This window comes from Cheilinus undulatus, linkage group 13 (assembly GCF_018320785.1).
Source record: "Cheilinus undulatus linkage group 13, ASM1832078v1, whole genome shotgun sequence".
In the NCBI taxonomy this organism is placed as follows: domain Eukaryota; kingdom Metazoa; phylum Chordata; class Actinopteri; order Labriformes; family Labridae; genus Cheilinus; species Cheilinus undulatus.
Genome location: NC_054877.1, coordinates 27,853,618 through 27,869,561, shown reverse-complemented (window position 1 = coordinate 27,869,561; position 15,944 = coordinate 27,853,618). Strand labels below are relative to the sequence as shown.

General features: G+C 39.0%; 1 protein-coding gene across 25 annotated transcripts in view; it reads right to left on the bottom strand.

Annotated features, from left to right (window-relative positions):
- Positions 1-635: 635 nt before the first annotated feature.
- The window catches only part of mbnl1 (muscleblind-like splicing regulator 1), a 64,941-nt gene continuing 49,632 nt past the window's right edge, over positions 636-15,944 (bottom strand). For 5 of the 25 annotated variants that reach the window (XM_041802716.1, XM_041802714.1, XM_041802713.1 and 2 more), the window contains 10 exons: positions 15,135-15,350; positions 14,728-14,949; positions 12,148-12,387; positions 11,176-11,229; positions 9,840-9,993; positions 6,154-6,189; positions 5,293-5,384; positions 4,897-4,941; positions 4,189-4,260; positions 636-4,020 (listed from right to left, as the gene is read on the bottom strand). In XM_041802716.1, coding sequence (XP_041658650.1) covers positions 4,204-4,260; positions 4,897-4,941; positions 5,293-5,384; positions 6,154-6,189; positions 9,840-9,993; positions 11,176-11,229; positions 12,148-12,387; positions 14,728-14,949; positions 15,135-15,350 — 1,116 coding nt within the window. In that variant the 3' untranslated portion in view covers positions 636-4,020; positions 4,189-4,203. The remainder of the gene's footprint in view (positions 4,021-4,188; positions 4,261-4,896; positions 4,942-5,292; positions 5,385-6,153; positions 6,190-9,839; positions 9,994-11,175; positions 11,230-12,147; positions 12,388-14,727; positions 14,950-15,134; positions 15,351-15,944) is intronic. The other 20 variants (XM_041802717.1, XM_041802719.1, XM_041802720.1 and 17 more) reach the window with 20 other exon arrangements.

The window sequence follows — 15,944 nt, the reverse complement described above, 5'->3', positions numbered from 1 at the left end:
CATCCAAGAGGGCACTATTGCTGCATCTTTTTTTTTTTCCCAAACATTTGGGCACTGGATGGTATTAGAAATGGGTATTGGCTCTGTCTGTATTTGTGGTAATTATTATCAGCAACTGAAAGTTGTTTTGAAGATGTGCTCGCACGTACTTTTACCCAATTCACTCAATAAATATCTATTTAGCTTGCATACCAGTTTTTGCATCAGGATTAACCATCAATCATGATTGATCTTTACATCACTAACAGGAGCAGACATATTCTCTGATGTCATCAAAATAAAGCTGCTATGCTATGTGGAGTACATGAGCTTCATGTGACTGTATGACAGTCAGCTTCTGACCTAGATATAAAACACACAATCTCAACATAATTACCCTGAGCATAATCACTTCAATTTAACCTTGCACCTCTGTCATCCATCAGTCTCTGTGGAGCTGCTCCAGTCCTCTCACTCTAAACCCTCACATGTATAATACTCTCTTTATGAGGCTGAAATGAAAGAACTATAATACCCTGACCAAGACTGTGGCATTACATATAACTTGGCCCAAAAAGGCATGACAAATACTTGATTGTAGAATGCGTGAATTGAAATGAATCCATAATAAAAGACAAAACGCAGAGACCAAAATATTGCATGAGCAAATCAAATATTGTTTTATTCAGATTTTTTCATCCATACAGCAAGAGTCAATTATGGCAACAATAAAATGTGCATAAACAAATCTGAAGTCAGAATATTACATTATTGTGTGGCAACTGTTAGCAAATACATAACTGGTGGGTGCACTGTACTTGAGTAAAAAGCAGTCGAAATCGTTTATGTGCCCTCAGCAGGGAAGAGAGAGTTTCAGCCGACAGACTGACAATCTGGTTCGGAGAAAAATGGTGCTTTGGTTCTGTAGCGACTTAACAGCAGCCTTGAGTCACAAACATGTTGAACGGTGACTGTTACATTCATTTCAAAAGACTAAATTTGCCAAATAAGCATTTGGTGTGTTGAGCCTTCGCCTGCTGAGAGCACAGATATGAGAGCAACAACATATTCCTGTGAGTCAGTGTTATTATATGGCTATGAGAAAGTATCTGGGGTGGATGAGTGCTAATATAGAATTCTTTAAATAACATATTTGCTTGGATCTTTTCACATAAGAGTAAGATGACTTGTTTCTGAAGTATTATTTCTCCCCACTGTGGATGTTATCTACTGTATGTATACTTGATAAAAAATAAGGTGTATTCTGAATGTGTTATCTTTCTTTACATATCTACGCAGTATCTTTTGTTTGTACTTTTACATGCAGTCAAATCAAACTATAATAGAATATAACTCTGATAGTTGTATGTATCACCTGTACCATGGGAGCTGCAATACTGCATGACCAAGTCCAACCAATGAGAAATGGATATCACTGGATGTGTAATCCTACAGGAGGGGTGAAGTTAGCATGACAAGGGGATAGCTACTCCCCTGCGACATTCCCTGGCAAAACTAGCCACTGAAAATAACACAAAAAGCGCATAGCTTTCTCTGAATGCATTGGCCAATAAACTAGTGCCCTTCTTTGCAAGCGATTTTTTTAGCTGGTCTAATTTAAGAATTTAAATTAATCTAGCAAAATTCCTTATAATTATAGATCTTTTTTTATTCAAAATAATATCTCAATATGATACACATTTTTTCTCTGTTCATTTGACTATATACAGAAGTGCAAAAAGTCAACCTTCGTCCCTTAGGTTAGAACTCATGTCTGCAGCATTTCAGACTCATCCTATCGGACAAGTCTTTGCTTCCTCGCTCCTAATCTCACTAAACATCCAAACACCCGTCAATCTCACTGCTCGTTTTGGCCTGACATTCAGGGCAAACTTAAGAAATATTCAAAAAAAAGTACATATCTTTTTGAAATGGATACAGTAGAAAATAATTTTTACTCTAAAACATGGCAATCTATATCTCATACAATATATTTTCAAACATGATCTCGACGTGTTACAAGGAAACTTTAAGTTGGTTAAAACATTAGTTCTTTTTTGTCTCCTCCATCATGCTGCTGTGGCAGCATATTAAACGATCTTCTTCCTTGTATCAAAAACGAACTCTTTCATCAACAAAATTAACGCATAATGTAACATGAACTGAAAAAGACATCCAGCTATATGAATGAAGTGAATATTTAAAACTGACTCAACACATTATCATTTATATGGTTTGAAAAAGTTATGAATGTCATACTACCTCAAAATCTACAACGGCTATATCATTGTTGTCAAGTAATATATAGTAAGGCAAAATAAAGAAAAATCTACAACTACATACCTCAAATAGATTCAAATCCTTAAGTAGTACATAACACATGAAATTTAAGAGTAATTGTTACTTTTACATAGAGAGAAAGAACGAAAAAGATCATAAGCGACATGTGAGAGACCTATAAAACATCATTGGTGTTCTTTACCTGCATGGTGATTGAAAGTACATTGATTGGGCTGACACCCATTAATCGTAATCTAAGGCTTTGTTAGGTACATTACAATCGGTAAAGACATACTACACACCTTTGTGAGAACAGAAAAAAGAAGTGATCTTAAAATGGACACATGAATGTAAGATGATAAACATGTTTCCTTAATTGTTGAAGCCTGTTGAGAGATGCTGCTGTAAGAGTTTGTGAACATAACTGGGAGGAAGGTGTGCTTTGGTTTCTGTTAGACACACGAGTGAATGAAGACCTCTATTTTTGCTTGGAAACACTCACAAATAATGTGTTGTCTCCTCAAAATTTGAAGTTCAGTCAGGATGGCTTGTGAATGTAAAACAGGGTGGGCAGACGAACAATCATTCAAGTGCACATGTGGTTTAAATGACCTATTAGACCTTTGGGCCAGTCGTTTTCAATTCCCAAATGCGAGGCTCAACAGTGCTTCTTGGAGACACAGTTTGAGAGTCGCTCCTCTTTAAAAGAGGGGGAACGCGGTAACACACTGTCACATAATCAAAGCTGCACCCTCTACCAGGCTTTAGAGTCAACGGACTTTCTTAATCCCAACAAACAAAAACACTAGTCTATGAAAAGAGGTATGACAAACTTTAGAAAAACCTCCATTTTTGATTTCAAAGAACAAAAAAAACATTAAAAAGGCAAAAACCCACTTCTAAACTGATTAGAGAAATAAAGAGTTAAAAAAAAAAACACTCACAATGGAGATTCTGAAACAAAACAGTACAAAAAGAGCCATACAAAACTTGAACCTTCAGTAAACAAATAACACTGCTGAGATAACACTCTGGTTTTAGCTGTATGGCCTTGATGGCACATGACAAGATGAGAAAAAAAGCTAGCCTGGCTGTGCTTTCAAGGAACACAGGTATGTTGGTTTACCCAGAACATTCATATGTCCAAGACCCTCATTTCAACATCTAGTTTCACTAGTAGCCGTAAAAACACAATACTGTACATGCCTAATTCTTTTGGCGGATAAAATTCCTGTTAAAATCATTGTGCCTTTCAGTTGTGAATTTAAATTCAAGGTGCACTTTGCATTTCATTTGTAAACTATGAAATATGGCTATCAATTAAAAAATAATAAAGCAGAACAAATAAAAAAGGAAAAAAAAAATCTTGGTCTACTAACGTACCAGCACTGGATGTTGCTGTGTGCAACCCTGCTCTTGACCTTCTGTGCGTGCAGTAATGAGAATAATTAGGACTTATTGAGTGCTATGCTTCAGACAGACACAGAGGTGTAATGTTTCACACACTGACTGCCACACCAAGGCATCCTCTTTTCTCAGCTGGACGTTGACAACAAATTCTTCTTGATGTTGATATGTGGGAAGATGGCACAGATCATGTGTTGCACCCTTAATGTTGACTCGTGTGATGAGACCATCGGCGTGGACCGGCTGAGAGATGGCAGACCCTCCTCTTCCTCCCGCTGCTTGACATTCTGAAGGTTATGTACATAAAGGCTGAACTCTTTTGGCTTGGACGGTGCCAGCACACATTCATTTGATCTGAAAGACAAGATAGATTATGCTTGAGGGGAAAAAACACTGAAGTGTGTATTTTGCTACTTAAGGGAAACAGAAGGCATTTACAAGTTTTGTTGCTGTGAATCTTAAACCAGAACGAAAAGGATTTCTAATGAATAGACAAGAGTGAGGATTGAAATAGGAACTCACTGTTCTTGAGAGGAACTACATTTGAGTCAAGTACTTGTGACTACTCAGATGATCTGCAGATATTATTGGAATCTGGGGACAGAAAACAAACCAATATATCAAAGAGGAGAATCACACAGTGAGAACACTCAATATGGACGTTAGCCAATAGCACAATCACATTTTACAAGATCTTTCCACAATTAGATGAGTTAATTTGAGAAAAAGCAAAGATGACGAGGTAGTAAAGCATCTCAGCTACAGTTTCATTCCAATGTGAGAGGTCAATAAGGATTAAAAGACACTCCTGGACAGCAGGTAGGGGGAGAGGCGGACAGAAGGGTAAGGGAGAGATGAGGGGTCAAAGGGAAACTGTCAGTGAGGTGGCTCCCCCATGCAAATCTAAGTCCTCCATGTTGTTGACCTGCACACCTCAAGGAAATGCAGAAGACTGACTAGAAACATGATGATTCACCCTATCAGAGGTTTCTTCACTGTGTGATGTAGCTTTTAAAATGCCATTAAAAGAAAGTATAATGCTACTAATCTTTTGCTTGGAAAATTTTGTCTTTGATGAATATGTCCAGCTGTGCTTTACGTGCTGGAAGAAGCAGCGAAAAAAGAAAAACGTAAATAAAAAGCCAAGCACAAAGGGGCACAGGTAGCGACTGTAGCATAAGCTGTGCAAATGGCTCTTAAAAAATGTTTAAAAAACTACCTCATACATACCAATTGCATGTATTCGTTGGTAGTCAACTTTGATAAGGAAGAGTCCTCAAAATGGGAAAGGACAAGAATCGAGGTTACAATGAGGACAAACATTAGATGCAATACATTTTAACAGGTAAACTAAGATACAGATAAATATTTTTTTAGAGTTAAAATGGAGGCAAATGCCTCAGAATGTGTCACATTATCATATGTGTAGACATGTTGGACTCTAGTGTAGGCCAACAAGAAGGAGTACCGCCATTAACCCAACCCACCCCTTGCTATAAGACACAGGCATTCCCAGATTGTCAATGTGCATTGAGATAGAGAGAGAGAGAGTGATAGATAGATAGATAGAGAGAGAGAGGGAGAGAGAGAGAGAGAGAGAGAGAGAGAGGCGGTAGAGGTGCAAACCTGATTGGTGGAGGCAGTTGCGAAGGGAACGCTTGTGGCAGATGTGGTGGCTGCAGACACAGTGGCTGGGGTACCACCGTGCATCATGGGAACTTTTTTTGGAGGGAAAATCATGTAAGCAAAAATTCACAGAGGTGCAGTGTAGCCACATACACACACCAGGCAAATAAGGGAAGGAGAGTGGGACAGAGAGGGGGAGTCTGGGAAGGAATTCGACTCAACTGGTTGCCTTTCTTTCTCTCTGCCATCACAAATAACACGTCTTGTGATTTGAGAACTTGATGTGAAACTGTGGCAGCAGTAGAGCAGTGACTTTATTCCACATTTGTGTGTTTCAGTAGTAATAACTAAACAACAACTCTGTACTCTTCTGGCAAGCACCAGATGTGAGCTAACTTCTAAAAAAGATCACCAAAGTCTGAGTCATGAAGGCAGAGGAAACAAAGGCGGAGGTTAAAATCGAACTCCCTCTGTGCTTTAATGTTTTTTAAAGGGTTTTTGTGGGTGTCAGGTTAGATGAGCCAAAAGCCAAGTTAAGAACAAGCAGTGTCAAGTTAAGAACAAGAGTGGTCAAGAGATAAACAGCAGTTGTACACAAACATAATAAAAGACTTTCACATTACTATAACAAAGAATAATTGCTGCCATAAACACATTTTAATGTCACAGTTTTTCCTCATTCGTTCTGTGGACTCTTGCCTATTCTTGATAATTACCAAACAGTGACTCTCAAGTCATCAAAAACAAAATTAAAAGTTGCTTTGGATAAAAAAAGAGTACATTTCAAGATTGTATTTTGCATGGCGTGCGAGTCAAAGACATGAGGTAACAGGTAACTGAAGAAAGAAAGCTGGAACCTACCAACGCTGGCTGCAGGTGTCATGCACAATATTGAGCCTGCCCATCATGCAGTGCAACAGGAAGTGGAGTGGATAGGGAAGAGAAATCAAAACAGGCCCATCACAAGGTTTCGTTAGAGTGAGGGGAGAGATAAGGTGGGAAAAAAAGGTTAATATCTGTTGGACACAGTCATCAATGATTGGAATAAAAGGCGAAGTGGTGAACTCATCATACAGCAGTCTGTTAATCAAATGAGAGTGTGAATCTGGACTTTTGTCTGAAGTGCAATGCATATAAATGTGTAATACAACAAGAGTGATAGAGCAGTGATGATCATGACTATCAAGTATTAAACATTATATACACACTCTAGACAGAAGTGAGGAGAACAGCACATGTACTGAAGCCAGACTGTGAAGCCTGCTGCTTTAGCCAAACTGTGAGAAACCATTCCCACCCGGCCCCCTTCATCCCAGCCCAAGCCAAAGTCCCAGCAGTTTCATCTCATGAGAATATGAGTGCTCACTCCTGCTAGTGAGGAAATCTGTCCTTCTTTTTACTAAACTCTATGCTGTTCCCATTCAGCCAGCGGGAACCAGATCTCTGGTTCTCAAACTGTTATACCTCCTGTCATTTTTAAAACTGAGTACTCCCCAACCACAGCAAATATATTTGATGGAGAGACAATTGGTGTTGGTTTTACAAAATAAAACACAAAACCTGAGGGTTTTAAACCAATATTTAAGTGCTTTCTCCCTCGTACAGATAGTACTGTAGGAGCCAAGAATGAATGAATCCTAATGTTATTTTGAGGATGAAGGAATGTGTTTTCATTTTTTTTGGTGTTTTAGGTTCTTGTTCATTATTTTTGAGTGATCATACTGAGTTTGGAGGTCACATAGGTATAGGGGGATGTTGTATTGATTTAACTCACCTGTTCATCATTGTAGGCAGTGGGACAGAGGTAAGCTGGGTTGTGGTATTTTTTTGAACACTTGTTTCTCTGCTCACTGTTTGATTAGAGGTCCATGAGTTGATTATTTTTTCTATATATAATATATAATATACTTTTTCAGATCTCAGTAATTCTTTGTTTAAGCTTGTTAGACAATTTATTAGGCCCTATGTCGGCCTCTTAGCAGATCTTGGCTGTGTGAAGTTGCTATCAAAACATATTCAGGACTGCACGGACATATCTCTATGTTGTTCATGTGGTGTGTAATGTCTTTAATGACTGTACTCCTAATAAAGTAAGGGATGGGAATCGAAACCTTCGCACATCCCAGTTCTGTATTTTTACAAAACCCAGAAATCAACAACCTTTAGCTCATTGATAGTGCCATAAAGTCCACAAGTTCTGTAACATAACATTGTTTAATCTTATAACTGGTGCAAAAACACACATCAGGTATTGTGGTATTGTGTGTGTGTGTGTGTGTGTGTGTGGGGGGGGGGGGGGGCATAACCTCAAAGCACATCAGCACTGTGCATCAAATTAAAACAAAATGTAGTACCTTTAACATGGAAAAAAAAGACTCCACCTGCACTGGAAATAGCACGCAATAATAATACTGGCCTCAGTTGCAGGACTGAAAAGTGCTTCCACAATTTGTAATAAGTCATATAAATTAACAATACTAATCCAATAATGTAATCCATGGTGAAATCGACAGAATAAAAGTATTGCTGTCAAATTTGTTAATTCATTTTGATGAATTAATAACAGGCATGAAAAATGTGATTCAGCGATGTATGCTGATTAATCGAGCTCTGATGCTATCACACAACTGAGTAAAGCCACTTTGTAACATTGATTGAAACATTTGCTGGCATCAGGCCAAAACCTCGTTTCTCCATTTTTCATTATTTTAACTTTTTTCTTATAAATCAGAGCTATTGGTCACCCTTTATCTCTATCAGTGGGTTTTAACCAATTTGAAAGCAATAGAAAGTGTCCAAAAGATGACTAGTCATTGTTAAAATAATTGAAAAAAAAAAAAAAAACAGTATTTTTTCGTTCTCGGAAAAGTGGTGATTTTGGAGATACCATGTTTTGGCCCAGCACCATTAACAGGTAAAAATTTTCAGTGCTCTTGATTTTTACATTTGTGGATAAAATCCATATTCTACAGATTTATACTAACTAGATTAACAAGTAAGTGGACAGTCTGCCCTCTGTTTCCGCTTCTTTGGTTCAAAAGCTTGTAGAAAGTTTTGATGCTGTGCAGAAGCATGTCCTTTCTGACTGTTTTGTTACTGTTGTCTTTCCATCTAACAGTAATGTCATCTTACTCCAATTTTCAACATAAGCGATTAAGTAAGGGTTAATGCCCAACGAGGTGTCCAGTTATCAGGGATTAATGGACGTCGTGGAGGCCTGAACTGTCTGGGAAGTCCGCATCTGCAGTGTCCTCAGAAGTTAGTGGACACTAGTGGAATTTCCAGAGCCAATCAGAATCTAGTATTCACCAAGACCTTGGTATAATTGTGATTAATTAGTTACAAAGCCTATAATTAATTAGGTTATTTTTTGATTGGCTGACAGCACCAGAGAAGTTAATAAGCTGATTGAACTTGTGGACACATGGCTTTATCATGAGTTAAAGGTCAGTTCAGTAAAAATAACAAATAGGCAAATGTAATGTAAGTAAAATGTCATGATGTGCTCAAATATATAATCAAGAAAACAAAAGTTATGCAAAACATGAGAAACATAATTACCTAATTAGTTTGTTATTTCAGAAATATAAATATAACAGGTGGAACCATGTCCTTTTTAACTTTTTTGGTCAAGTTTTATTTAGCTGCTATTTAAATGTATGGTTGTTTTGTCTTTTCACCATACAATAGAAAAGTATCAACAGTGGTGATAGTAAATTCTTGGGATGATAAGAAGCATTGATAAGGGTCTCACAAATAATAAAAATTAACAATCTCCATCCCTAGGAAAACACAATAATGTTTCTCTTCTAGGAGTATTGCATAAGTGTTTCAAATTTAAATAAAGTCTGAAGATACAAAAGTACCACTTCTAAGAAGCTCTCCATTAAACAGAGAAGCTCCCAGCTGACTGACTGATTGATTGAATTAATTTATTAATGATTTTTTTTAATTTCCTGGGCTTCTACAGTCTTTATGTGATTATTGCCTTAATTATCAATCTTTAGCTTTAACATTTTTATCCATCTAATTTTTCCTCAGTATTCAGTTCCTATTTCTCTCTCTTTCTTTATTTTTTTAACTTTTTTTTTACCTTATGCATGTATTGTGGGGATGCTTTTATTGCTGTGAGAATCTTATGTTTATGCAAATGAGACAATTTTTATAAAATCTGCCATTCAAAAAGTCACTTTGTTTGATTAACTGGTTGGTTATTTAAAGGTTATTAGTGATAGAAAGACATTCTATCCCATCCTTACTCCTAGTGGCCATGCAATGCCATACAAAGCTTAATGCACAAGTTTGATGAAGCACCGTAAGCTTTAAATTGCATTAATTAACAAATGTTAGATTCTAACAGATTTAAATCTTAAGATTTTCTGTTTGACTTCTATCTGTTGTTAACACTCAGAAGTAGTCCACAGCTGAACTGCTCTGTTCTGCAATCTACCACTTTGCTCCACCCGACCCAGAGGAGCCAGGTTAGACTGATACCCGCCTCCTCTGGGTACTCAGAGCTCTAGTGGTGCTTTCTTTGGGATCCATACCTGATGGGAGGAAAGCAGCCTGCTGCTGAAACTGCATGCTGGCCAGGGCCTGTTGGTATTGGAGCATGCCGGTGTTAAACATGGCAGAGGCCCCGTTGGCCTTCTCCAGGGCTGCCCGCTTGGGCAGAGGAGCCATGACACTAGGGGCGATGCCCTGCCCAGCCAGACAGAGGGGGGGGCAGCGAGAAAGAAAATAAAAAGAGGTAGAAAGAAAGAGAAAAAGTGTGTGGAAAAGAGAGAGGGTGTGTTGGAAAAGGCAAAAACAGGAAAGAAAACAAAAAAAGTACATACGTTAGAGGACAAAGAAACAGCATCACGACATCCTTGTGTGTACAACAACAACATCAACAACAGTATCATATCATCAGTAGCAAGCAAGCAGCAGTCTGACACAAGTACTACACAAGCAGGAGCATGGTGCTTACTGGAGCGACTGGCTAACAAGCATCCATATATTCAGTAGTATTACAGAAAGCTGACTCGGATCATTAACTTTGTACTCCTAGGGCTGACTAAATGCAATATATGCAAGCATTAACTGTCAAAACAATAAGGCTGCTGCTAACAAGAGGTGGAACAGGTAGGAAGCACAGAGAGAGGGAGGCTGCACTGCTAGCTCCATGATAAACTGTGTAAGCCATGTTTAAGTGATGGTTCACTCTCGGACAAAGATCAAAAGTGGTCTCAGGCCAAACGACACAGGAAGATGATGGAAAAGCAGTTTTCAGGTATATTAATGACAGAATTTTCTGTGAGTGGGTTTTGTCTTGACATGAGGCCATTCTTGAGGTCTGAATATCTGTGGCAAGATTTGATGATGGAGTGAACAATCATTTGAACTGTAATCATCCGTTATGGTGGGATCACACCCGAATGGTTTTTAAAGACTGTTCCTCTTAGCCCCACCCTTATCCATTATCTGACATGCACTAGTAACACAGACATGCACATATTTGATTGAGCTGCTCCACAACACTGACCACTGACTTGGACGTGAGACTGAAGCCATGCCGCTGTTATAGAAGCTCTATTTCCCTAGCCCTCACTGACTCTTGTTAAATAGGCTGTTGGTGATTAACTGATTGTGGCTCCTTGACACACATTTGGATTCATGTTTGAGGGGATTCTACAAGGAGGAAGTTGTTTTTAGTGTTGGATGCACTTAGAAAGCCACAATCATTTCATCACAGGCACTAAATGACAGATCAACAGGAGGAAAAACAGACATTGCACTGAGACAACAACAACAAAAATAGCTTGGTATCTTTGGTTAAACACACAACAAAGCTCTACAACAAAGCCACATGCCAAGCTAAAAGGTGAAAGGTCATAGTACCAGGTCAAAGGTTGCGTCGAGGGGTCGCTTCAGTGATTTGACAGCCGACTGAGTCTTAATTAGCAGGCAGCGAGCACATGATGGCAATGGGCCAATGGGGTTCAAGCGCATTAACATAAACCAGCAAGCAGAGGTGCATCATGGGGGCAGCAGTGCAGTTTGGGTATAGGTGAGAAAAAACAAAAACAATAAAAAAACAAATCATTGGAATGCAATATACAAGGGGATAACAGGACTAAGGCATGCACAGTGTGGAAACTAGCTCTACTGCTGGACAGTTAAACAGTCATCAATAATCAATGGTAGCTACCAATCTACATTAGTCACTGTCACACAACCATGGATGAATATAGCGATGACAATATTATTCAATCATTACTGTAAAGGGGATCTCAGTAATCAAATTGAACAGGACATTAAATGGAAGCATATTTCTGTTTCACTGTGCACATCATAGTCAGCGTCACATTACAATGATTCACTGCCTCACTATGTCAATATGAGCATGTAGGAAACACTGTGTAGCTGTGCTATTATTCACAGGTGCTGTTACTGAGAGACAAGGCTGAAAGCACAATGAACCTTTTTAATAATGTCAAGAGGAAGAGAAGTAATAGATAGGAAGCACAGAAACAATGGTGTCACAAATAAGACAGAGGGGAAATAGCTCTCTGCTTGTGATCTTGGATGAGATGAACAAGGAACAGACAGTGTATAAGCTTTATCAAATTAGGAAGACAACAAATGCTCAGGATAATGCACCAATGTCTGATTTCTTCTTTTATATCAATCTGTTCTTGATTTGACCAAAACAAACTTGCAGAAGCAAAAGTGAAAAAAGCTACTAGGAATGTGAGAAGCTTTCAGACATTTTCTACAAGCAGACTGGAAATGATGGTACAAATATTAAAACTCTCTCATCCTGTATTGTTGGTGTGATTCAGTGTAACAGTGTGCATACAGACTGCTCACCATGGCTGCTGCGGCTGTGGCCTGGTTCACCTGGTGCTGCGTTGCCTTAATTTTAGCCTGCAGGTGGGCCGGTGGGTGGAAGTACTTGCACTTTTCCCGAGAGCAACGACCCTTGATGTAGTCCATGCACACGGTGACGGTGTTGTCGTTGTTGTCGATCATGGTGCTGTCTGCTGGGTGGGCGAAGCGGCAGTCGTTCTCCCCCCGAGAGCAGTTGCCCCTCTGATATTCCCGGCACACCTTGAAATGAGATAAGGGAGAAATTATGAGAGGATACACTTACCAACTAATATATTCAGACAGTCAATCACAGGTTCCAAGAAGAGCATTTTCTCCTTTGTGTATTTATGTCTTTATAAAAACAAATAAAGCAAGACTCATAAAGCTTCTCCTTTGTTCACCAAATCTAAAATTGGTCTTTACACACTAGATATGAGAATAAAATAAGGTTGATTAAGGATGATTAAAAGAAGCAGACTGTGGTTGCCTCTCTTCAAGCAGAACAGTTCATTTCTTCCTGTCTTTTAGCGTCACGGTGCTAAAATTTAGTAAGTTCTCCAATGATACACAAAGTCTATTCCTGCCAAGTCTGCCACAATAAAAGCCTCCAATGTCAACCTACACTGAAGACTTTTATTCTGAAGAGCAACATCAGAAAATGGAGTGTTTTTAGCAGAAACTTTACAACAAAGACGTCTCATGAACAACAATGTCTCATAAACAGGGAGACATAGATCCTAGAGCAGACATTACTGCTTGATTTTTAATAATTGTGAAGATTAATTTCATAAACTTAGAGATGTTTTTCATGACTGACTCATAAAAAAGTTGCCTGTCATAAACAAACCTAAAACACAGATTTTTGTTTTTTATCACTTTACAGGGTCTTTAATGCAAAGTTAACATTATTTGATCCTTTTTGCTTCTTTGTACTGTGAGGTAAGGCTGTAGCCAGCTGTCTTAGCCTCCAGTTTTTACTTATGTGACTCTACAGGAAAGGGAAAAAAGCAGCAGGGCAACCAGACAGAGTGCCAGGCACACTGAAAACTTCCACTCTTGATTTGGGATGTCCAGTTGTGTAGTAGTATATGTAGAAGTTCATCATACATCATCATACATTAAAGGTGACATAATTTATAAACGTTTAGAAAGTCTTCTTCATGTGAATGACAGGTGTCATGTCAGTCTTATGCATACCCCTTCAAATAAAGTGTTACCAAACATCAATTAAGCTAAAAAATGAAGAGATCTGCAGTTAAATAAATTGATTTAAATGCTCTACTAAGGCCTCCCTCTTTTAATCATTGTCTCATAAGATCTTTAGAGAAATTTAGTCTACTTCCTTTTTTACTGAAACTGTAACCATGGAGACATTAAGAGTAAGGCTTCACAGATGCTTCTGGACTTCTATTCAATAAAAACACAAGTCTTATGATTTTGTTTTTCTTTAGGAGCTGTGATGTGTTTGTTGCAATGTCTCAGACATGTTCAAGAAAATCTGCTAGTTAGACACCAGAGGGCAGCACCTTCTTTTGAATCATCCTGAGCACCACACTATGTCCTTGCTATTCACTCTTCTCTTCTGCTCTATCAACCCTGTTCAGCTAAACGAAAGATAGATGTGTGCTCCATATAGAAAAATAGGGGTAACAGCTGAATTTGTCCTGCATTTGTTAGTTTCCTGGCTGTTCAGTTGCATTTTTTGGTCTATTATGTGGCCATGTTATTCTATTCTCTGAACAAAAACAAAAAATAAATCAGGAAGGGAAATATTGACATATTTCCAGTGAAGCAACAACAAAGTTTCATTTTGGTGGTGATCAGAATCAGAGAACAAAGGCCTCTTTCTTAGCTGAACACCAGCAGCCACAGTAGAGGAGGAAGATGCAGTAATTTCTCTGCCGACAGTAGCCTTGAAAGACCAGAATGCAATGCTGCCGCAGCAAATGTTTTGCTTTGAGCAGTGAGTCTTTTTTCTCTGACTGGAAAGAATGTGTTCATTTGCTCCTGCTTTACTATCAGTTCTTCTATGGAAATCATTACTGCTCTTCCCACTCAAATAAATATTCAACAAGTTCAGGCTCATCTCTTGTGCTTGTCTTATGGCATTTCACAAAGAGTACATTACAAGAGTACAAAGTGTGCTGGAACTAAACAAGGCAGAGTAAGAGCAAGCTGGTTGATTAAAAGTAAACAGTTCTTAATTACAACCCAATTTTTGACTTCACTCTGCATCATGAGCTGAAAATATAACTCAGTTGATGAACTTCTGCCTGGCTTTTTATTTTCATTCTTTTTAAATTAGCCTCCACTTTCTATCGTGTAGATGTGATCAATATCATGATTAAGTTTCATAAACAGTGTATTTAAGTCGAATAAAGAATAGTGTTATTAGTGGCTTGTTAAACCTCTCATTTACAACACTTAGCTTGTTTACAGGTTCATTATCATCTTGTGTGATTCCACTCCCACTGAGAGAAAATCCTCTTGAGTTTATTAGAGGTTTCTTAGACTTCTTTTAGAGCATTGATTCTATGCAACATAATGCAGCAAAAGCAACTTCATCAGTTTGTTGGTTACCTCAAGTCTGTCTGTTCTCAGCAGTTTCTGGGCTGCAGCAGCAGCAGCGTTGGGGACTTGGCTGACGGTGGGGCTGGAGGCCATGAGGACGGGGGTGCTGGGCAGGATCTCTGGGGGCATCAGGCCGGGTGAAACAGGGCTCAGGTAGGGATTAAAGGCAGCGGCTGCAGCTGCTGCTGCACTGGCGTTGGTGGCCAGGCCTGGCGTCACTGAGAACATGGGCTGGACGGGAGCAAAATAAAAGCAGAGGAATGATACGACTGTGGATAAAATGTTCCGTTAACGATAAGCTGTGAGTTCTGAGAATAAGAAAAGAGAGAAGCTGACGGAGAGAGATCAAATTGATGAAAGAGCTACACAGACAGTGGGCTGGATATGTGTTAGCTTTTACATGTCTTTGGTCTCACCATTGGCAGAAGCTGTGGTGTGTTCATACGTGTGTGTCCCCTCACCATAGGTGGTAGCTGTGTGCCGGGCATAATGGCATTGGCGAGCTGCATCTGCTGGGCCAGCATGGCCATGTTCTTCTGCTGAATCAGATTATTCCTGCCATTGATCTCAAGCTGGGTCTTGAGGTGGGGTGGAGGGTGCAGGTACTTGCAGTTCTCCCTGGAGCAACGGCCCTGCAGGAGGAATAACAGAGTCAGAATGATGCATTGACTGTATGCAGGCTGCATTCACATCAGTATCATGGTAACAGTACAATCCACGGTCGAGTTTATTATCAAACGGCTGGATACTACAGTACAGTTCATGTGGGTGTTTCATGGAAACCTTGAATGCTATTGATTGGTTTGTAAGTTTTTAAACTTCACTTAAATCCATAAAACCTTTAGTAGATTCTTACAGTTCAAATGATGGTCTGTTCGCTGTGCAAACTTTTTGTGCCCCAATGAAACATCTCAGCAACATTTCTGAGAGGTCTTTGATGCTTTTATTGTAAGAAAGGATGATAGACCGTGTAGGAAATGAGAATGAGAGTATGGAGAAGGACGGAGTCAAACCCAGTTTGCCCATTTTGAGAACTACAGCCTCTGTAGATGAGGTGTGTGATATAAATCTTTGGTAGTCCAGTGCTCTTGATACTGTAGGAACTTTCCTCAAGATTTAAACAATGCTGGCCCTCAGATGATGAAGCCTTTTGTTAATTTTCCACTGCTAAAACTATGAAGTTGTACATTTTTGATTGTGAGTGAAATAGCTATAGTGTTACAGAG